Source organism: Bubalus bubalis, chromosome 20 (assembly GCF_019923935.1).
Source record: "Bubalus bubalis isolate 160015118507 breed Murrah chromosome 20, NDDB_SH_1, whole genome shotgun sequence".
Taxonomy (NCBI): Eukaryota; Metazoa; Chordata; class Mammalia; order Artiodactyla; family Bovidae; genus Bubalus; species Bubalus bubalis.
The window spans coordinates 49,377,344-49,401,095 of record NC_059176.1 but is presented as its reverse complement, the minus strand read 5'-3'; the positions used below and the strand labels follow the sequence as shown (position 1 = coordinate 49,401,095).

General features: G+C 47.2%; 1 protein-coding gene across 1 annotated transcript in view; it reads left to right on the top strand.

Annotated features, from left to right (window-relative positions):
- The window catches only part of ABHD2 (abhydrolase domain containing 2, acylglycerol lipase), a 112,027-nt gene extending 88,487 nt beyond the window's left edge, over positions 1-23,540 (top strand). The window contains exons 7-11 of the mRNA XM_045163820.1: positions 8,250-8,342; positions 11,544-11,654; positions 13,493-13,562; positions 15,059-15,143; positions 17,300-23,540. Coding sequence (XP_045019755.1) covers positions 8,250-8,342; positions 11,544-11,654; positions 13,493-13,562; positions 15,059-15,143; positions 17,300-17,496 — 556 coding nt within the window. The 3' untranslated portion in view covers positions 17,497-23,540. The remainder of the gene's footprint in view (positions 1-8,249; positions 8,343-11,543; positions 11,655-13,492; positions 13,563-15,058; positions 15,144-17,299) is intronic.
- Positions 23,541-23,752: the final 212 nt, after the last annotated feature.

The window sequence follows — 23,752 nt, the reverse complement described above, 5'->3', positions numbered from 1 at the left end:
CCTTAAAGCTTGGCCAAAATGGGGAATTTAAATGTACCCCAAAATAGACAGGAAATACTTCCCTGCTGGAACCTTTCCTGAGTTCCAGGGCTGAAGCCTGGGTCCCAGTTGTCCTCACCTGCAGTATGGGGGTGACAATAATCGGAACCTCCCCTGTGGCGCCATGGTGAGGGTCAAATGAGTTCATGAGAATGAACTACTTGGAACAGTGCCAGGCACGTAGAAAGTTGTCAGTAACTACCAATTATCATCATTATGCATTGTCAAATGAGAAATGGGCTACATCAGGGGATCGTAGGATCACAAAGACCAATCTAGAGAACTAGTGACTGCCATACTTCGTTAAGAATCACTTGGAGGATCATGATAAAAATAAATTCATTTTCTCGGGCCCCAGCCCTGGAGATCCTGATTCGTGAGTCTGGGGCATGGGGCCAGGAATCTGCTTTTGGACGCATTTCACGGGTGACTCCTGAGGTGTTAGCCATGTTTAGCAGTCACTGGGCCCAGGGACCTCAAGGGTCTCTCCAGCTCTAGTGTTGCAGGCTAGGTTATTCTCCTCATTCTCCTGTTGGGAATCCTCCCCTTCAATTCCCCTCTACACTCTGGTTTGAATCAGGACATGTTCCTTTGTGTTGACTTGGCTAGAAATACTCAACTCCTGATTCTCAGCCATGATGTCACCAGAGTTACCCAAAGCCCCATCCTTGCCAGTGCCTGGGATCTTAGAGCAAAGAGCAGAGGGCACGCCCCAGGATCCCAGGTAAATCAACTCTCGTCTGATTAGCGGTCCAGTTTTTTGGCCAGGCTTCTAGTGTCTGTAAAAATCAGAGTCCCTTCCTAAACCAAGCGCCGTCAAGTGACTAGAACACTGACTTCGTGTTCAGAGAGCACTGGGTTTGACAGGAACGAGAATGTAGGACGAGTTTGTTTTCCCTGTTTTTTAATGCGCAGAATCGTCAATTAACAGCCTTGTTTCATTTTGCTGCAACAGCGCCATCTGCTGTTGGCCAAGCCCACGACTCGCACAATTGAGGATCCCAGGTATGGGTTTAAGCTAGGAAGCTAACCAACATCTGTGAGGTGCTCTATGCACTTTGCAGACGTGGTCCACACCACTTCTCTTTGAGGCCTCAGAGATCTTTATATTCATAATCATTGTCACATCAGTTGTCTGCAAAGAGAAGAGAAACAGGCAACTTTATCCTCTGGAGCAAAGAGATCCAGGCTAAGATCCTACACCCTACACACAGGAAAACTGGAGGCAGATCAGAGACACGGTCGTCTTATGTGTGCTGGGGCCGCTCACGGCTCAGGTCCCCTCAACGTTTCAATGAGATCTACTCGCCAGGAGACAGTGCCTTACTTTCAACCAGCGTAACCTTTTTTTTCCTGCCAAGGCTTGAGGGCAGTGAGCCTTTTCCGCACTGGAATGATGGCAGCCATGCTTCCTTTACACGGAGGTGAAGCGGGGAGGGCCCATCTGCCGCTGCAGGGGCCACACAGGAGTTCATGCTTCTGGTAAATCCCTCCCCTAGTTGAGTCTCCAGAACCGCTCGTCAGTGATCCGTCCTCTCCCTCTGGCTTCTCATCCCGTAACGCACCTCCCCATTAGCCACAGCCAGTTCTAGGCTCAGAAGCCAGCCCCCGCTTGCTGTAGTTAGCAGAGTCTAGCTGCTGCTAAACTAGCTCACGCTTGATGAGGTGCTGAACCAGCAAAGGAGGGTGACAGATGTCCCCAGACTACACTGTATCCAGCAGACTTAACTCGTTCCCTCAGCACAAACAGCTGCTAACTAGCCCTGGAAATGTGTGTGTTCGGACTCAGCCTAACTCTCTGGTTTAATTAGTCATTTAATGCTGTTAAGAAGACATGCTGCGTGCTCTGTCATTCAGTCATGTACGACTCTTTGCAACTCCATGGACTGTAGCCCTCCAGGTTCCTCTGTCCATGGGATTTTCCAGGCAAGGATACTGGATTAGGTTGCCATTTCCTTCTCCAGGGGATATTCCTGACCCCTGGATCGAACCTACGTCTCTTATGTCTCCTGCATTGGCAGGCAGATTCTTTACCACTGAGCCACCTGGGAAACCCCTGATTAGAAATTGGGGCATCTTGAAAGAACTTTATTGGTTGAGATAGGTAGATATATGGATGGGTAAAGCACTTCTTGCCTGAGCCATCTGCTTCCCAGGCTGACATTCTCTTTATCCTCATGAGATGTATGCCCAGGAGCCTGCCCATCCCCCAGAGCTCTTCAGCTGAGGCCAGAATTCAGACCCATTCTTAACACCACTGGTTGGCCAGCTCTCCACTCACTACATGCACCCCTGTCTGCCGAATTTCACCTGCTAGCAGAAGCAATGAAAACACCACCAAGGCTCCCAGGGCGACCTCTGTCAGGCCTGAGATGGAACATACCTCACCCATAGAACAATCTTGGTGTGAACATTGCTTCTCTAATTCAACCTCCTAATTTGACAGATAAGGACACTGAGGCTTGGAGAGGTGAAGTGGCTTCCACAGAGTTTGGTGAACCACCCAGTGGGGTCAGATGGGCCATAGTTCCAAGTCTCTGTGCTAACTCATGCCCACCGGGAGGCCTGGACGTCTTGTTAGACCATCCCATCACCAGCCCCATTCCCTGGAGCCTGGTTCTGCCTCCTCCCTTCTCTCACTGCAGAAACATGGCATATAAATTGGAGCTTGGCTTCAGTGGGAGCTGAAGTTCCCAGTGAGGTTCTTGTTGGGCCAGGTGTACAGTGGTTCCAGACCACTGCTGATCTTTCCTCAACCCTAAGAAATAGTTGATGAGTTTCATGGTTAATGGTTAAAACTGACTTTAATCTTCAGTTCTCCTCCTCAGGGTAGATAATTTTCAGGAGATCATAATCCAGAAGATTTTCTATTTTCTGTCTTCTTCTCTTTCTCCCTCTTCATTATTATGGAACATTTTAGATACACACAAAATAAAAGCAATGGGGTATTGGACCCCTGTATATCCACTACCAGCTTCAAGCGTGCTTAACTTTTGGCTACTCTTATTTCCTCTGCACCTCATTCACACATCACTCCCCTGTAAGCTGGATTATTTTGAAGCAAATCCCAGACATTATGTCATATCATTTGTAAATATTTCACTTGGTAGCACTAAAAAGACTCTAAGAACTTTTAATTTTTAATTAGAGTGTAATTGCTTTACAAGGTTGCCGGGGTCCAGCCCCAGCAGGATCCAGGGGTACCCTCAGGATGATGGCATAGGCGAAAGGATAGCAAAGCAAAGAGAACAGAGGCTTGACCTTCCTTGATTAACACAGAAAGCCAGTAAAGCTCCTGTATTCCAAGGAGTCATCCTGAAAGAAGAACAGAGAGAGAAAAGGAGGGAAAAGGAAAAAAAGAACAACACAGGGAGACCAAGCTTTGGTGAGTGAGGCCCATAACTTTATTTTCAAAAGGAACTTTTATACCTTGACTTGTACATAGAAGGAAATAAAAGATGCAAAGTCATTCAGAGTCAGCCCAAACATTACATCTGTTTTGTCTTTATCAAAACCAGGATTTTTTCTGCTTACCTTTCCCATAAACAATGTTGTGTACATTATCTTCTGGCCTTGGAGGCCTGTGGACATTTTATGACCCTTTTTTGATAAAGGCTGCTCAACCAGAAAACTTATTTTCCCTTAAAGTGTTTCTTCTTTATTTCTCCCAGCCTCAGAAAGTACTAAACAGAGTTACATTCTCACGGAGCAAAGGTGCAGTGGGCAAGAACCAATTAGCTCAAAGGTCTGATGTGGCTAATTCCAAGGCTTCTACTTATTTTTCTTACATTCCAACTATGTTAACTAATGCACTCCCAGGTGCACAGTGGATAAGGGATATGGGCACTTGGCAGCAAGCATTGGCCCAATAATGAAGCCCTTTACCAGTACTGTCTATTCTAATAATTTTTCATCCCTTAAAGGACTCTATGCTCATTAGGACTTTTAGAATGTTTTGGCTTCCCATGCCTTTCAAGGTTGGGGAGTTATGAACAATCATGTGTGTTAATTCCAGAGTATGGATAAACCTGTCAGGCAAGCTAGAAAGCCATCAGAGGGGTTTGAATTGAAACACTCCTATCATGCCCATTAACTAAAGCCCTAAGTTGATTTTTTCCAGAGAAAGGTGGTCAGGGATAGCCCCCTGTTAATGTCAGAAGAGTTGGTGAAAGGCACAAAATAGTAAGACAGATTCTGGTTTTGGGGTAGATGCTCGAGCAGATTCAGGGGGTCCCTTGAGGCCTGATCTGCCTTTGCCTGTCAGGTTCTCTCCGCATGACCTTTGTCATGGGTGGGATCTCTCGTGGTGGCTCCCGGCACAAGGTTGTGTTGGTTTCTGCCATACAACTAAACCTGAGTCAGTCATAAGTATACCAATGTCCCTTCCCTCTTGAACCTCCCTCCTACCACCCCTCTAGGTTGTCACAGAGCACCGGATTGAGCTCCCTGGCAGCTTCCCACTAGCTATGCGTTTTACACGTGATAATGTATGTTTCAGTGCTACTCTCTCAATTCGTCCCACTCCTCTTCTTCCCTCCTGGGTCCACATATCTGTTTCCTATGTCTGCGTCTCTTATTTCTGTCTTGCAAATAGGTTCATCAGTACCATTTTTCTAGATTCCATATATATGCATTAATATACAATATTTGTTTTTCTAGGAACGTTTTCTTAAACATAATCACAATATCGTCATCACACCAAAAGATTATTAACTCTCAATATTAATATCATCCTGTCTGTAGTCAGTGTTCAGATTTCCTTGATTGTCTCACAGAAGTTTTTTAACAGTTTCTTTGAATCAGAATCCCCATTATGTCCACACACGGCATCTACTGATTTGTCTCTTCAATTCCTTTTAGTCTATAGGTTTCCCTCTCTTTTATTTCTTCTCAGTTTGTTGTTGGTGCTGGTATTGAAGAAGGTCTTTTTTTAAAGAGATGAAATGAATGGGTTTTTTTTTAGTAATACATTGATCTCGATTATGCTTTATTAAACTAATATAAAATTAAGTTCAGTCCCTTAATTTTATACTCAAAGGTGATGAAAGACATCCCTTAAATATATTGAATGATAAACCAAAGATACAAGAATCACTGTTGGCCAGTGTTGACTGAGTGAAGCATTGGTCCCAGCATCCTTATCCCCGTCCCTCCTTGAGCCCCAGGCCCCCGTGAGTCCCCAGAGCCTTTCAGTGAGTGGTTTCTTGGGTTGGGATGAGATGGTTGGGTGGCATCACCAACTCGATGACATGAGTTTGAGCAAGCGCCAGGAGTTAGTTATGGACAGGGAAGCCTGGCGTGCTGCAGTCCAGGGAGTTGCAAAGAGTTGGACACAACTGAGTGACTGAACTGAACTGAACTGAACCTCTGGGGTTATTCAACTAAGAAACCCACAGAACTGAAGCGTCTTCTCATAGCCCAGGTTTATGATCAGTGCCCCCTCCCTTCCCTACGTCTGCTGTCCCTCTAATATGAAGGTAATACTAACAAAAGCAGTTGGAAGGTCAGCAAAGGGAGAAATAGATGAGGGCAAGACTACTTCTTCATTTCTAGACTATTGACTTTCTGAGGAAGGGGCTGTTTGGGTCCAACGTCAGAGAAGAGGGACCCACCCTGGCAGCAGGGTGCAATTCACAGACTGGGTGACACCCTTCTGTGACACCCTCACAGACCAAGAAGCAGGTGCCCACAGCCTTGCCTTAGCTGGGGTCCTGCCTAAGGTGATCTGGCCCATCCTTTCTACTCATGAAGTGTTTGAGGAGCCGCCTCCAGCCCCCCATGGATTTATGGAATGACCTTTTGACTTTTGAAAGCAATGTTAGTCTTCACCGTACACTTTAGCCTGTGTTTTATGAGCATGTCACAGGCCGTTAAACCCACCAACTCTTTCCCTTTTAACTTCCCACTAGCTCTTATTTTTTAACTGTGATGTTATGGGAAATGTTTGCTATGTGCCAGAACTGAAGTGTGACAGCTTTTGGGAAATAACTTTCATAACTCCTTGGGTTTATATATATATACATATATATGTGTGTGTGTGTATATATATATATATATATATTTGAAAATGTTTTATTTGTATTTCTTTGATTATATTTTTCATTTTAATCAAAGCTTTTGTAAATTGTTTTGATCATGCCATTGCCAATATTTTTGCTTTCATTATTTAAATTTATTTATTTTTAATTGGAGGACAATTGCTTTACAACATAGTGTTGGCTTCTGCCATACATCAACCTCATCCTTGTTTTTTGTTTTGTTTTTTTAATGCCTATGAACCACCATTTCTCTCAGGAGTCCTCTCTCTGGCCATCTGGGAAATGAGACCATTGTGGGCGTAGTGACACCCAGATTCATTCCCAGGGTGGAATCAGGCCTTGAGACTCAGAAATCTGCAGAATGGAGGTCAGCAAGGATGCCATGGCAGCTGTGTTTGGGTTCACACCCAAGGGAAGAAAGCACAGAGTGGGGAGGGCTGAATGGCAGCCTGGGAGTCACCACCCTGGTGTTTGTTCACCTGACATGTGGGCAGGGAAATCTGGCTGCAGAGGAGAGCAGAGGAGGCTGGCCCTGTGGTCTCCTCCCGCCGCACAGGGTGGTGATCCAAGCAGGGACGCTTGAGCCACGCCAGCCTGGGTCACACTCAGCTGTACCCGACCACTGTGGTGGGACCTCTCTGAGTCCCTGGTCTCCTGATCTGGAAGTGGGGATATTACCTGTCTAGTGACCCCCCTGGAGAAGGAAATGGCAATCCACTCCAGCAATCTTGCCTGGAGAATCCTGTGGACGGAGGAGCCTGGTGGGCTACAGTTCCATAGGGTCGCACAGAGTCGGACACAACTGAAGCGACTTAGCATGCATGCATGCATTGGAGAAGGAAATGGCAACCCACTCCAGTACTCTTGCCTGGAGAATCCTGTGGACGGAGGAGCCTGGTGGGCTACAGTCCATAGGATCGCACAGAGTCAGACATAACTGAAGCGACTTAGCATGCATGCATGCATTGGAGAAGGAAATGGCAACTCACTCCAGTATTCTTGCCTGGAGAATCCCAGGGCCAGGGGAGCCTGGTGGGCTGCCGTCTCTGGGGTCGCACAGAGTTGGACACGACTGAAGCGACTTAGCAGCAGCAGCAGCAGTGCTTTACAATTTTAAAAGTTTCAAGTGCCATTTGCAGAGACGTGGATGGACCTAGAGAATGTCATATGGACTAAAGTAAGTCAGAAAGAGAAAAACAAATATCGTAGAATATCACCTATTCATAGAAATCTAGGAAAGTGGTAGAGATGACCTTATTTACAAAGCAGAAATAGAGATACAGATGTAAAGAACCAAACTTATAGACACCAAAAGAGGAAGGGGCAATGGGAGGAATTGGGAGATTGGAATTGACACATATACACTGCTATGTATAAAACAGGTAACTAATGAGAACCTACTCTAATGGCACAGGAAACTCTACTCAACGCTCTTGTGGTGACCTAAATGTGAAGGAAATCTAAAAAATTGTGTGTATATATGTACATACAGCTGATTCACTTTGTTGTACTGCAGAAAGTAACACAACATTGTAAAGCAACTATACTCAGTAAAAATTAACTTTAAAAGTTTCATGCACATGATTTCGTATAATCCCATAATAACCCTTCCACCCATATTGCCCGTTCCCCTTCCCTCTCCCCACTGATAACCACTAGTTTATTTGGTGAGTCTGCTTCTTTTTAGTTTTATTCACTAGTTTGTTGTATTTCTTACATATTCCACACGAAAGTGATAAAATGAAGCATTTTTAGGTTTTGTCACGCACTTATCTTCTCCACACACCCCATCCCTACACACAGTCCTGTTATTAAGCCAGGAAAACTTGCTTGCAGGGTAGAAAGCCAAGGAGGGAAACCGTTCAAATGACAATCGAAGCAGGTCCTGTGACAAAGACCTAAGAGATGGAAGAGGGGGTCAGGAGTGTCCCCGGCAAAGCCCGTGGCCCCAGAGACCTTTCGGGCCGGGGCCTCTCGTTGAGCAACGTTCATTCACTTAGTGTTCGGGTGGCTCTGCCCTTAGTCTGAGGACCACATGTTCAAGCCCAGGTTCCCGCCGAGGGAGCCAGCCCCCTCCAGTGGCGGGAGCTCTGCCTCCTGCCCCCGGCAGCCCCAGCCTCTCCACTCCAGGACGGATCCCCGCTTCTCACTCTTCCCTTGTGGTTCTTCCAGGGCCCAGGAGACCTTCATGCAGTGGGACCAGTGCCGGCGCTTCTACAACTTCCTCATGGCCGACAACATGAAGAAGATTATTCTCTCGCACCGGTGAGGCACCTTCCCCTCCCTCGGGAGACAGTACCTTTGTTTTTTGGGGTTTTTTTTTTTGGCTGCAGCAGGTCTTCATTGCAGCCTGCAGGATCTTTAGTTGCAGCATTTGGGATCTAGTTCCCTGACCAGGGAATCAAACCCCAAGCCCCCTGCTTTGGGAATATGGAGTCTTAGCCACTGGACCACCAGAGAAGTCCCCCAGACAGTGCCTTTCTGAGCTTATTTCACTGAACGCCAAAATTCCTCTTTCTCTAGGATAAAAAAAAAGAAGGCAGGGTTGGTACAGATTCTCTGCTGACTGCTTTGTGATTTGGTTAGAAACAAATTTGTCCCAAGCTCCCAAATTAACCATGGAAGCTATACTGCTTCCATATTTTTCAAAAAATTCAAGAAGGAAGAGAAACCATTTCCACACCATTCTTTCCCAAATGAGGGCCATCCTGGGGCTTCCCTGATCGTCCAGTGGTTAAGCCATTGAGCTTCCAATGCTGAGGACACAAGTTCAATCCCTGGTCGGGGATCTAAGATTCCACATGCAACCCCCCAAATTTTTTTAATTTTTAATTTTAAAAAAGCAAAGTTAATTATTAAACAAAAAAATGAGGGCCATCCTGAGGGTGGCTTATCACTGTGGAGGAATGTTTCTCTTTAGGAGACTTTTGTGCTTGGGGGAACCCAGAATCGTTCTCTGCTGGCTCTTGGGGTTCTGATCAAGCAGCAGTGGGATGGGGATCCCACCACTGGCGCCAAGCATGGTGTCCACACTCTCCACACCCTGCCTGCCCATCTCCTGCTCAGAGTGCTTTGGTGCGTTAGCCCCTGACAAGTGCTGAGAGCAGCCCGTGGCTGGCAGTAGCACTCAAGGAATATTAGTGATGATTTCATCACTGTGACTGTCCTTGGCCATATGGGTTCTCCCCCTTCCCCCACATGCTTCCCTCCCCCTCCAGCTGGAGCGGGCCACTCAGAGACCCCCGTGCCCCCTGGCCTCTCCCAACCCTCTTCCCATCACCTCTGCTTGTCCAAACCCAGCGCACGCCTTTTAGGTCCATCTCTGATCTCCGCCTCCATGAAGCCGGCTCCTTCCCACTAGTTGTTTTTCTGTTGTTTCTCCCCCAGTGTGAATCCTGCATCCATGAACCAAACAGGAAAGCACAGGAGGGCTCGGGCATGTTTTGATTTGCTCAGAGCCTGGTACACAAATGAGCACTCAAAGAGGTACCCAAAGCAGGGTTCTGAGGCCATCCTAGGAAAAGCAATCTGTCTGAATGATCAGTTTCTTATTCTCTTTTTCTCAGCAGTTAAAAGAAAATGTTGTACTGTCCAGCCAGCCAGGCACCCCACTGGGCTTCCTGTGGGTGGGGTTCCCATGGCACCTGGGCTGGAGTGGTGCTCACAGGCCCCTGGGCAGCCAGGCAGCCGGGTGCATCCCCAGGCTGTGGTGCTGGGTGGGCGGAGACCTTCGGAGACGAACGTGCCCCAGGCTGGCCTTCCGCTCAGCTCCTGGTGTGTGAGCATCAGCTGTGTGCCGGGCTCCGAGTCAGGTGTGGCTCGGCTGAGGTTTGGATGGATCCAGGGGTTTGCTGAGGATCCGCAAGGGGTGAAAGCAGGCCATCAGACCCCAAGTCCAGGCCTCTGTCTGGCTTTCCACACCTCTGGGGTGGACAGTGAGCTCCTCCCAGGGAACGTTTGTTTTGCTGCCGGGCCCAGACTTGCCATTAATTAGTGAGTCCAGAAAGGCCATCGTGTAATTCTTAACAAATTGGGAGAGTCCTTTGAATGTGCTCTCAGTGTATTTAAATGTTTTTTTAAACTTACCACAGAAAGTCACACATCTCGAAATTTTCAGGATCCTTCATTAGAATTTTTGTTTTCCCCACCAGCATCATCTTTCCTTTCTTAAAATTTTTTTCTAGTTTTATCGGGACACACTTTAAATTGGGAATTCTATCCTTTAAGTATATGATCTTCCTAATACTCTTTTGAAAAAAAAAAAAAAAATTTTTTTTTTTTTTTTAAGAAGTTGGTTCCTTTCCTTTGGAAGAGGTGGTGACTGGCTACCAGAACATTTAGTTTCTATAATGAATTTTTCCCACTGTGGGGCCAAACCTCAAAACAAACTCAGTCAGTCTTCGTTGAGCTGTGTGAATGACAGCTTTCGCTGGGAATGGACATCTAAATGTATTCACTATGACCTCTGTCTTTACGCTCATCCTCTCCAGATGGATCATTTTCTTAACTAGAAATGATTAGTCTTCCGATATGTTGTTGTTGTTCAGCTGCTAAGTCATGTCATACTCTCTGCACCTCAGCACGCCAGGCTCCCCTGTCCTCCACTTTGGAGTATACGTTAGCTTTTTATATAAAAAACAAACTGAGGTGAATGTTTGATGGGGAAAATTTTTTAATGTTTATTGTTGTTGACTTATTTGGCTGCACTGGGTCTTAGCTGTGGCATGCAGGATCTTCTCATTTTGGCCTGTGGGATCTAATTCCCTGACCTGGGATCGAATCTGGGCCCCTGCCACTGGGAGCGTGGAGTCTTAGCCACTGGACCACCAGGGAAGTCCCTACATTCACTTTTTAGCTAACATATTGGAAAGTGGTTGATTTGCCCAAGTGCTGAATGGGTTAATCATTATCTTCCTTGTGAAGTGGCACGAAGAGCTCACAAAGGGAAAGAGGTTCTGCCAAAGAGAGCAGTGGCAATACCAGTGTAAAGTTGGGGGGCCCCCAACTTTAGAGTAAGCGCCCCCACCCCTGCCTTTGGTTGGCTGACAGCCTACCCCAGGCCACACAGCCCATCCTGAGGTCTCTCTGCAGGGCCAGTTTTGAAATAGTCATCTAGCTGAAGCCTGGTCCTTAGTTTGTCTAGCTGCCCCTCACAAGGAAAATAAGGTCTTGATAGCCATCGTTCTCTGGGTCTTCAAAAGTCAACAAGCTCATGCTCTGGGACATTCCGACGGCTGAAGGGATTTATTTCTAAGTTATCCACATCTGCTTTGTCACAGACTCTCTCCTGGCTTACCTCTGGGCCAGGAAGCAGGCTCAGCCGTGGTTGTTTATCATGTGCTTTAAAAAACATTTTTTTTTTCAGCTTTACAGAGGTGTAAGTGACAAAACAGTAAGTTATTTCATTGTACAGCGTGCTGATTTAACATCTACTTCTCATTCCGTTTGCTTTCCATCCCCTTCTAGGCAAGCTCTTTTTGGAGACCATGTGAAGAAACCCCAGAGCCTGGAGGACACGGACTTGAGCCGCCTCTACACAGCCACATCTCTGATGCAGATTGACGACAACGTGATGAGGTGTGCCCACGGCCTGGGATGGGGTGCCAGGCGGGAGGTGGCAGGCCAGCACTGCCCAGCGCCAGGGGTTTCCTCTGCACACTTTGGTGTTAAGGGTTTGTTTGTTTGTTTTTAATGCCCACTGTTTAAAAACTGAAGATTTCAGGACTTCACTGATGGTCCAGTGGTTAATATTCTGGCTTCCACTGCAGGGGCCCCCTCGGGTTCAATTCCTGTTCGGGGAACTAAGATCCCACATGCCGTGCAGTATGGCCAAAAAGTTTTTTAAAAAAACCCTGAAGATTTCACAGAGAAATCCAAATTTCTAATGTCTCTTAAAAAATAGGAAGATGCTCTGAGCACTCATTCTGCATTCCTGCCTTGCCCAGCTGAGCGTGAACAGGGGAGCTGGGGTGTGTGCGCCGTAGTTGTCCATAGTCCTCAACTCTGGGATGGAGATCAAATGTCACATAAACTGCATGTGGCAATGGAGTAAAAGGAGAAGGAAATATTTCTGTACTTGTACCTGCCCATGTCTCGATCCAAAGTAGAAAAACCAAAAGTAAACCAAGAGAGCTAGGTGTTGCAAGAAAAATGGACAGAGCCTCTTCCTTTAGGGGCATGAAGACGCTTCTCTCTGAGTGTAAAACCAAACCTCGCCCACTTCGCTCAGGGACCCTTTCCTGCCCCACCCTCTCCAGGTGCCTGAGGTCACCCCTTTGACAGGGTCCTCTTTTCTGGCACCAGTTGTTTCTGATTGAGGTTAGCCTCACCTGGAAAGGTAAAGCTGATCTCTGACCTCATCATTTTCTTCTAAAAGCATCATCCTTTTTGTTTAATGATTATTTGATACCTTCAGATGTGGCCTAAAGTTCATCCAAATAGACAGATATTAACCTGAGGGCATGGGATCTGTACTTACCTTCCTTATGAGGTTTTAGTAGCCTTCTTATACCAAGTAACTTTGAAATATGCCCGTGAATATGCCCAGTTACTCAGAGGAAATGGAAATTGCTGGTATGTTCAACAGGCAAGAATGAATTATACCCACGCTCACCTACCACGGGGCATGCAGCTTTACTGTGGTACAGACACTGTCCTGGGGCTTCCGTTGTGGCCCAGACAGTAAAGAGTATGCCTGCAATGCAGGAGACCGGGGTTTAATCCCTCGATTGGTAAGATCTCCTGGAGAAGAGAATGGCTACCCACTTCAGTATTCTTGCCTAGAGAATCCCATGGACAGAGGAGCCTAGCAGGCTATAGTCCTTGGGGTCGCAAAGAAGTTGGACACGTCTAAGGAACTAACACTTTCACTTTTCAGACACTATACTAATGAGGGAAAAAAATATTACATAAATTTCATTTATCTTCTAAGTCCAAAAGAGAGTGTTTAGGAAGAAGCTGCTCTCTTTAGCTCCGTTTTACAGAGGAGAGGGCTTCCCTTGTGGCTCAGCTGGTAAAGAATCCACCTACAATGCAGGAGACCTGGGTTCGATTCCTGGGTTGGGAAGAGCTCCTGGAGAAGGGAAAGGCTACCCACTTCAGTATTCTGGCCTAGAGAATTCCATGGGCTGTACAGTCCATGAGGTCGAAGAGAGTCAGACATGACTAAGCGACTTTCACTTAGAGAGAAGCTCAGAGAGGTTAAGCCCTTTGTGTAAGCTCACATAGTAAGTGACAGAACCAGAATTTGAACCCAGATGCCATAGCCGGGTGTTCTTAACCGCTAACTCTGGTACCTGTGTATATTCTCTGATATGATGTGTTAGCGTGGGAACCGGCACAGTAATATATCAACTCAGCATTCCAGTCTTATTCCAAGTGTTGTTTTTTCTTTTTCTTGTGTGTGTGTGTTCCAGGAAGTTTCACGGCTACAACTCCCTGAAGGAATATTACGAGGAAGAAAGCTGCATGAGATACCTGCACAGGGTGAGTGGCCACAACTCAGAGAGCAACATCTCAGAATTAGCATCACTCCACCCAGCTCCACCCACTGTATAACAAGTTTCCCTCCTCAGCTTCCCTGGTAGAAGTTCAGCCGGCATCTGGCTCCATCCACTCTAGTTGTTGACTTGAGTTTATTATCGAACAAAGCCCTGCCCCTCTGTGACCTCTGAGTAGTAACCCCAGAGCTGTTCCTTAGTCCAGTCTGCTCCCCACTCTGTTGTGAAAGCCCTTAAAGTCACTGCCACATCCATTTTTTTCATAAGTCCTCCTTTGATAGTGTCATCCAGCCTGGTTCCTACTGTGGTTCCTCATAGGAAGCCCATGTAGATTTCTTACAATCCTAGACTCTTTTGGGTCATTGTGTCTTTCATTGGTGTGGTGCCCAGGACTGAACTCAAAATTCCTGCCTTGATCTGGCAAGCACAGAGCAAAGCAGATGTCTTTCTGTATCCAAATGGTAGAGAAGCATGTCTTTGGTCGAAGTGGATTGGTTTATATTAACAGAGTTGTCAGCAGCGATGATGAACTTTGTGTGTATTAAATCAAGCTTGTGTCCGATCATAACCACTATGCTTTTTTTTAACCTGAATCACCACCAAACCAGTGTCTCCCTTTCTATCTTTGATCAACTGCTCTTTTTACTCAAACACAGGACTTCCTATTTATCCCTGTCAATGTCCACCTGTTAGTCTGGCCCACCACTCCCCCAGCTAAAGCAGATCATTGTGAATGGCAGCTCTGCCATCGTGTCATGCCAGCCACCCCGCATACTTTAGCATCATCATCTAGGCTTTTCATGTCTTCATTTAAGCCATTACAGAAACGTGGAACTGTCCAGAGCCAATGTCAGGGCCTCCAGGTTAGGCAGCCAATCGTCACACTTCCTGAGCATGGCTGTTCAGTAATATCTGAGCACCCCCATCAACACCATCTCCGCTAAGAACAAAAAGGGCACTACTGGCTGTTTTGCTAAAGTGGATGTTGAACGCACAGCTGCCAAGAGCCTCCCGAGATCTACCAGCCTGCTCCTGTTTTCCTTCCTCAGATTCTTCTAGAAAGGCTCCTTTGTCTACAGTGAAGCAGACTCCTTTCTTTCTCCCCACAACATAAATTGGATGACCATGTACATAACTCTGTAAAGTCGTTTTTCTGAAAGATATGGCTAATCTGAGACACTGTGAAGAGAATCAGAAATATGTTGCCGGCGAGTGTTGTAGTCTTGAGCCTTGCTCCATCAGAGCACGTGGGTCACCTAGGACACCAAGCACGGCTCCTGTACGTGCCTGCCAGGGCTGCAATCCCAGCGGCCACTGCCAGGGAGCACAAGGCATCCTTAGTCCATTAGGTCAGCAGACTGAACACCGACCCTCTTCCCTTTGCTTCAGAAACATGTCCAGTAGTGTATTTCAGCCTTGAATCAACGGGATCTAAAAAAAGAGAATTGATCATTTAATCCTGCTTTTATTGCCTTGTTTCAGATTTACGTACCTCTCATGCTGGTGAATGCAGCCGATGACCCCTTAGTGCACGAAAGTCTTCTAGCCATTCCAAAATCTCTTTCAGGTAAGTGTTTCTTCCCGCCACTCTCTCAACCACTCAGCAAACTACCACAGTACGTCACCTTCACCACACTGACATCTCCTGGATACCAGAGCATCTTATGGCAGTATTCTTATTTAGTCTAGCCTGATAGGCCTGGGGCTGTGGTAGAGCCTGTGTTGAGCCTTTCATGTTCTGTCCTGGTGCAAGAGACAGGATCCTCATTTATAACCACAACCCAGAGTTTGGGGGAGTCCCCTGGTATTCTATGAAATTATTGCCTCAGGGATGTGACTCCATTATATCTGAGAGCTTGAATTAAAGAGATATTTAGACTTAAAACTTTGACCTGAAAAGGAAAAAAAGAGTCAGTTCTGCTGCCTCTTGTGACAGCCAGCCTCCCTGTCCACTTTGAGGATAAAAATATAAGCCATTGAAAAAGTAGAGAAGGTCACTCATGGGAATACCATCGTGTTTCAGGCTGGCATGACCTCATGTCTTGCTAGGTAGGAGCTACAGAAAGAACTAGAAAGAGGGAAGCAGAGGAAATACTTGGGTGACAAACCACAGTTACTGTGCATTGTCATTCAGATCCCTTGGACCAGACCTCCCTGCCCCATCCTCTGTGATTGTTTCCTCTTATAAGCATCACATGTTAACCAGAGGGAAAGGGGTACATCTGATTCTCTCATGACCCCAAGTTAAAGAGTAGATAATGCAGCAAACAGACCAAGGACCAATGTCCAGACAGAGCTCTGTTCTCCACTCAGAGCGAATGCATGTGTCGCAGGTGTGTTATGTGATAAAAGCTGTCGCCTGTCAACCGCCTGTCAAACCACAGGCTCCCTGCACAGAAACAGCCACGTTGGCAGCGGCAGGAGGACACAGGCTTCCTTCTGCACATCTAAAGTAACACCCACAGCGCTCGTGCTATCATACAGAAACTGATGAAATAGCAGCCAAAAGGGAAGAATAAAGGGGATCAGACAAGAGCCCTGCAGAGCCAGAAATGCAGGTGCCAGGAAGCGCCTCAGAGGCCTGGAGCAGCCAGCAAGGGGCCCCTTGTCACTCGTCCCCCTGGGAAGACAGATGCTCTTTGTGGTACCTGAATGCACCTGGCTCCCCATTTTTGCACGTCTTCAGTAATGGCTTTACTAGCACATGTGGGACTAGCTTAAACGTGGACTCATAAAGTCAAGCTCCAGGTTTGTAATTCTCAGATGACCATTTATCACGTGAGGTTGAGAGCTCGGGCAGCTTTTAACACAACTTGCAGCTTTATGTTTTAGTCTTGCAAGATAAAGTTCTGTAGTGGAAAATCATTGGCTGCATTGAATTCATCTGGTTCTTTGGTCAATAAGAATGTGTTAGGAATCCGTCCTCAAAGTCTGGGCCCCACCAGTAGCATCGGCATCACCTGGGAACTTGTGAGACCCGCAGAGTCTCAGCTCCTTAAATCCAGGCCTGTTAAAGCCAAACCTATATTTTAAGTCAATTGCCTGGGTGATTTGGATTGGCCAAAAAGTTTGTTCAGATTTGTAAGATGGTGCAGAAAAATCCGAATGAAATTTTTTGGCCACCTGGATACTTGGCTGTATGGTTGAGTCACCTGGGAGTTTTAGTAACACCAATGCCTGGGTCTTTCCTCTTTCACCTGCCAACCCCCAGTTCCATCCCACCCCTGCCCTCACATCAGAATCTCACTGGTCTGGGTGCAACATAGGGACCTTTATTAAAAAAAAAATTCAGGTGATTCTAATAGGCAGCCAAGTTTGAGAACCACTTAGAGTTCTAAGGATGTCCTAAAAGGCAACCCACGCCAGTATTCTTGCCTGGAGAATCCCATGGACAGAGGAGCCTGCTGGGCTACGGTCCATGGGGTCACTAAGAGTTGGATACGACTGAGCAACTAAACCTAAGCTAGTGCCCGTTCTGCCCCAAAACTAAGCTGCTATTCCCAAACCTGCTTGATCTCACCGTCTTGCCTGCCCCCATCAAGTCAGCACCCGCCCCCACCGCTGGTGAACGAGGCGGAGGGGGTGGAGATCAGATGCCCACTTAGAGGGGGACACCTGCGCCCTTGGGGCAAGCCTGGGCCATCCTGGCCAGCTCGCCCTCCCACCTCCAGCCCCGGAGCCAGTCAGAGGACAGTGACTCACTCAGCCGCCTTTCTCCTGCAGAGAAACGGGAGAACGTCATGTTTGTGCTGCCCCTGCACGGGGGCCACCTGGGCTTCTTTGAGGGCTCCGTGCTGTTCCCCGAGCCCCTGACGTGGATGGATAAGCTGGTGGTGGAGTACGCCAACGCCATCTGCCAGTGGGAACGCAACAAGTCGCAATGCTCTGACACGGAGCTGGTGGAGGCTGACCTGGAGTGAGGTGCCCCCCGGACTCTGGCGTGCTCCAGCCGCCCTCCTCTGGAACTCTCATCCCTCACCGGCTGTTTTCAGGTCTCCCATCTCCCTTAGCGACCTGGATCTGACCTCACACCATCAACGGGGACCACCCACTAGGCACACACTCGACCTGAAGTGGGTGGCGGTCCCTGGGAGCTCCAGGCTATTTTTGTGCTTAGTTACTGGTTTTGTCCATTGCATTTGTTAGCCATGGTGACAAGCGACAGGGTTCTCACCCTGCTGTCCGGTGTCAGCATCGGATTGCTTTCAAGCCAATTACATCTAGTTTCCCTATTAAAAAGCGTGTCTGAACAGCAGTTTTGCTTTGCCCATCAGATTTCCCCAAGAGCAGGGAAGGATGGATGTTGCGCTGTGGCGGTTGCGTGTGTCCTGGGCGTAGACCCTAGACAGAGCCCGTGCTGTGGCTTCAGTTCCGCTCGGGGCCCCCTGCTGCGAGTGTGGCCTCTTACGTGACAAAACTCCCTCCAGTCAGAAGCCAAGTTTCTCTCTTACGCATTCCTGACGATGAGAGTTACCTGGGGCGCTTATTACAAATTCAGCCTCCCACGTCCCTCCCCTTGGAGGTGTTTCTGTGGGGCTGGGAAGGGGCCTGGGATTTTAATTTTTGACAAGTGCCCCAGGTGATCCTTATCACCAGGCAAATTCGAGAAACCCAATGGTGCGGAGCCTGTAAATTAGAAACGTCTTGGTAGCTCACGGTATCTCGTAGCTCCCAGGAGCCTCTGAAGCAGCAGTGCCTGTCGCGTGCACCTGCCCTGATGTGACAGCCATGAGCAGTTTCAGCACGGGCCTGGGCTGGTGGTGGAGACTTCAGGCCTGCCTCTGCCTCTCACTGGCTATATGACCCTGGACAAGTCCCTTTGAACTTTTCTTTCTTCACCTGTAAAATGCAGGAGCGGCTGGACCAGGCAGATTGCCGAGATCACTACCAGTTCTAAAGTTCAATGACAAACTCAGTTTACTGAGGTTTGAGAGAACTTCTCTCCAGGGGAGCCCGGGAGCTGTTCTAAGCATGTCGATATCATCATTTGCCTTTCTTTTTTTTCTTTTTCCTGTCCCTCACTTCATATAAAGTGGTTTGTTTTTGTTTTTTAAAGTACTCATTTTATTTTTTTAACCCAGTTCTCTCTAACTCTGGCTTTTGATACCAAACAGTTCAAAGGTTGGATCTGAGTTTGGAGAAATCGATTTTCAACTGAAGAGGGTGTGATTTTGGAAACCGGATTTTTAGTTGAATAACTTATGTCTATAGGCTATTGGATAGGTCTTTCCAGAGTGTGTCTTCTCAAATGAAAAGCCCACGCTGTGTTTCAAGTACTCCTTTCCTCCAATCCTGTGGTACTTGAATATCTAAAAACCCTGCACTTTGAAATAATCAGCAGTTGCTATCTGGAACTGAACAGAATTATGAGTGAAATGACCTAGATACTTAAAAAAAAATTATTTTTTCCCCTGCTTCTACTTTGCTCTAGGACAGACAGGAATATTAATAGTGGATCTGTGTGCGGATATTTAAGGGGTAAAGGGAGCCATATGAGGGCCTGGGTGCAGACTCTCTGTCACAGGTGGTTGTAGTTTGGGCATCGGTCCTAGTCACGTGAGTCATGTGTTGTTTTCTGACAATCACCAGGTTATCCTAAATGGTAACATCAAAGACCACTGTTATCTGAAGAGACTGAGGCTTCTCTGGTCTCGACTTGGCTTTGGTTTCTCTCTCTCTCTCACACACACACACACAAATTCATCATCATGACTTTCCCCCCAGGTTGTTATTTTTCAAGTGCATATCTCGTTCACGTGCTTTTAGCACAGATCGGCACTTTATCTTCTGCCCCTCGATTTGGAAGCTCGTCTCTTCCCCCTCTGTTAATTTTTCCTCCAACCCGCAACCACAGCTGTAATCGAGAAAATTCACAGTCATATTTCCTGCTCCTACCTTCCTGTCTCAAGACTTTTTGTGAAATCAGATAAACGAAGCAATAACCTAACGGGGCTGAATCACCATCCCAGGAAGCAAGAGGCTCCTTTTCACTTGCCTTAGGACACATCCCTTGATCTGTTTCAACTATATAGCAGCCAGGTACCAGCTCCATTCAGGAGGAGAAAACAGTCTGGTTGTCACACACTTGGCGGAGACAGGGACAGGAGTCCCTGGAGCCTGGTGTGCCCGGCAGTTCTGTTGACCCACGGAGGAGAGGCAGGGCTCAGAGCATTCCCTTTGTTGCTGGACAACCGGATTTTACCCCACAGGACCGTGGGGCGCCGTGCACAGCTGAAGTCTTTTTAGCGTGTGACTCTGAATGGCACTTTTTAGCTCACATGAAATCAACTGAGGCCCTTTGTTGGAGCTTCAGGCTCTCATGCATGGAAATGAGAGTGTAACTGTGGCCGTCTTACAGGAAAATTCTTGTTTGTTTCTGAATGGGAGCACAGAGGCATTCAAGCCTAATAAACAAGGGAGCAGCACTTTATATGTCGGTCAGCTTTTTCCTCCCTCCCGCTTGCCTGGCTTTTCTGTTCATTTCTGATGATAATGTGGTGGCTCTTCTTGCTCCTGAGGAACTCTTGGGGTTAACACAAGGCTGAATTTTCAGAGTGTTTGCATATTATATTTTAACATCAGGTTAAGGACATAAATTGCAATGGCCTAGATAATTCTGTTGCTGGAAGAACATGTTAAAAAACCAAACAGGCTTCTAGCAACATTTTTCCAAGTTTTTCTCCCTGCCTCTGTAAACAGTTTTGAGGACAACAGTGAGTAGCTGATCCCAGTCAAGTAAGGATTGTGCATGTTCAGTCACTCAGTCCTGTCTGACTCTCTTCGACCCAATGGACTATAGCCCGCCAGGCTCCTCTGTCCATGGGATTTCCCAGGCAAGAATACTGGAGTGGGTTGCCATTTCCTCCTCCATGGGATCTTTCTGACCCAGGATCAAGACCTCGTCTCCTGTGTCTCTTGCATTGGCAGGTGAAGTCTCTACCACTGAGCCACCTGGGAAGCCCAAGTTAGGATTATCTGACTTGAAAAATGGTCTCAAGTCTTCTTGATGCACTTATATCAGTAGCGAGTTTAACAGTCTTAAAGAAAACCTCTTACCTTCTCTGATGTGAGTCTGTACCAATGATTCCAGGGCAGAATGAAGACAGAAAGTTATTTGTTGTCACTGTATTCCTTGAACCTCCTGCAAGCATTTCCCACATACCTTAGAATGGGAATATACCTGCCAGAGGAGCATCCTCTCCTGACTTGGTGTTAATGTAACCAGGGTCCTGGACACTTGGATTCTTCTCCTGTCTAAATCACACTGGTCTGTGGGCAACCTCTTCCCCTCTCTAAGCCTTGGTTACCTCACCTTAGACCATCTCCAAGTCCACTTCACCTGTTTACACATCCTTTGCCAGAACATTCCCAACTGGCCTTCTACAGCCCTTGTAAGTGGACACAGATAAGTCAAGGCTTCGGGCTTGTCTTGAGGGGACTTGGAGAGAGAGAGTGAGCTACTGCATTCAGCCTTTGCTGGTGAAGAACCTTGATTTTGCCCCAAGCCCCGTGTCCCTAACTAGCTTCTCTTCAGAGCCTCCATTGTCCTCCCAGTAGCCTTTCTGTGCCGAGGGCGGTCTCATGACGGGGACAAGTGCTGACCATTGGAACAAAGCGAATATCCCCTTCATTCTGTGAGACTTGGGCAAGCCTTGACCGTTCCCAGGGCAGGAATCCTTCCTGCTCAGACTTCCATTCTCAAACTGCAGCCTTCATTAGAGCTGAGATTTCTGGATAGTTGAGTTTGTCTGTCTGGCATCTGAATGAGAGCTCTCTTTGTCACTGTGTGGCTCATGATCCATTTTGCCAGCGCCTGGGAAACAATACACGTGTTCTTGTTTGTGTTTGCCAGGCTAGCAGATGTCTGAGCTCTGAAGGGCTTTTCTTTTCCCATGGCACTGATTCTGACTTAGCACTGAAGATCACTGAAACATCACCTTGAGTTCAAAGAACTCTGGTCTTTGTCCTCTGAGGTAGGACAGGAGAGTTATCATATTAAGCATTTTGCTGCAGCGTCCACTCACAATATCAGCTGGAATCATTTTTCTTTGCCCAGAAAGCCTTAACTTGCCTCTAGAATATCCCCTGGTAGGACAAAGCTATTTGGCTGCAGAATTGAAATTCTCCTGCTGTATTAGTCTGCAACAAAGCCACAGCAAAACCAGAGAATGTTACATTAGGCACCTCCCACCCCTTGACAATTAAGAGCAGTCTGGAACTGGCCAAACACCTGATGTCTCTGATGTCTTTCTTCCTTCTTGGCCTCATTCTGTAGTTCAAAGACTACTTGGATACTTCCAAAAGCCATGAAAAGTGGCAAAAGCCTGCGTGTGGCATTTAGTGGCCAAGCAATTGAGGGAAAGGTGTTCTTCTCCGCATGTTATCAAAGCAGAGGAAAGTGTCCCCCATCCCACCCTGCCCCCGCGAATTCCCTGGTGGTCCACATTAAGACTCCGCACTCCCAGTGCGAGGGGCAAGGTTCAGTCCCTGGTTGGGGAGCTAACATCCTGCATACTGCAAGCATGGCCAAAAAAATACAGAAGAAAATAGCCACCACCAACCCCCTTCACATACTAAGATAGCTTTTGCCAAATTGTATTTGAAGGGGAGCAGGCAGTGAGAACTGGAATGCTGTCCAAAACTAAAACTGCTTCCTCTTGTGTGTTCTCTGCTCCTGCTGCCTTGGCCGCTGTAGCCCAAGCACCCCCAGCCCCGCAAGTGGCCCTTAGAGGCAGGCTGCAGAGCCTGGCTCAGCGGCAGTTCTCAGACCCAAGGACAGTGGACAGCTGCCCCTTTTGAAGGAGCCAGCCCCTCCTTCCCAACACATCATGTTTTCTGAACCATGTTTTCCCCAGCATGTATGTGGATAAAATTCATCTATCTCAAATGAGTAAGCTGAAGTTAATTTCGAACCGCTGGATTGTCTTTTTAACTCAACTCCTGTCAATTAGTAACAAAGCCTATAACCTGCCTTCCCTCCCTCCTGGTGTCCCCATTAGCCAAGAAATCCATTGCCGCAAGTTAGGGACTGACCACCTATATAGCACCTACAGAAGTACCCTTCATTGCCGTGGGGCATTCTCCTTCCAGGCCACCCACGTGCCGTGGCCAACAGTCCCCTAGCACGACGGCTGTGCCCGCAGTCCCAGCGCCAGTCACCTCCTTCCCGGGCTGTTTGTGGGGGGTGAGCCGAGTTCCCGGGCAGGCGTGGGAGCTAGGTTTCCTTTGGTTTTTGTTTTGGGCCTCTTTAGTCTTCCTAAAGCACAAGTCCTTGTAGACTCCTGTCCCCTCTTCTCCACACCGGTCTCAGACGATCTGGGTCTTGCCCACCGCCTCAGGAAGACCTTCACTGTACCTGAGCTTCTGATTTCTGCCACTGCAGCTGCCTTAGTGACACCAGGGGCTGGGGGGGTGGGGGGGGGGGGGGCCAGTTTGCATCTCCCCTCTTTCCTGGTTAGACTCCCATGAACCACTTTCTTTCTGTTGGCAAGATGTGCTTCCAGGTTGATTTTTGAGAACCATCACTTACACATTCCTAAATTTCTGTTTTGTTTGAGTTTGGTTTCTTTGTTTGTTTTGTTGTTGTTGTTAATTTTCTGAAACTTCAAATGCTGCCCTGAAAATAATGTATTTTTGAGTTTGTGTTCTGAAGGCCTTTGTGCTGCTGGATTTGGGGGCGGGGGTGGGGGCAAGATACAGGATCCTCCAGCACTGAGGTGTTTAAGATTTGCAACTAGCAATGCAATTTTTTCTAAATATGAGGATATTTACCTTTATTAAGAAATTATACTAAACAGTGGTGTCCTTGATCATTTTATGTTCTCATAAATTACTTTTGGTTCTGTTTTGATTCTGTGTGGTGGTAAACAAAGATCATTACAAACAAAAGCTGTAATTTTGTTATCTTTGATTCAATGGAATTTCTTTACTTAAAAAAAATAAATAAAAAAGACTAAAAATGTGACCTGGCTGTGCAGTCATTTGTAGTGGAGATTTTCTGTCTGTGAATAAAAGGATTCTTCTTGAGCTTGCCTGGTGGTTCAGTGGGCTAAGACTCAACCCTACCAATGCAGGGGGCCCAGGTTCAGTCCCTGGTCAGGGAACTAGCTCCCACACACTGCAACTAGAAGACCCTGCATGCTGCAACTAAGACCTGGCACAGCCTAATTAATTAAT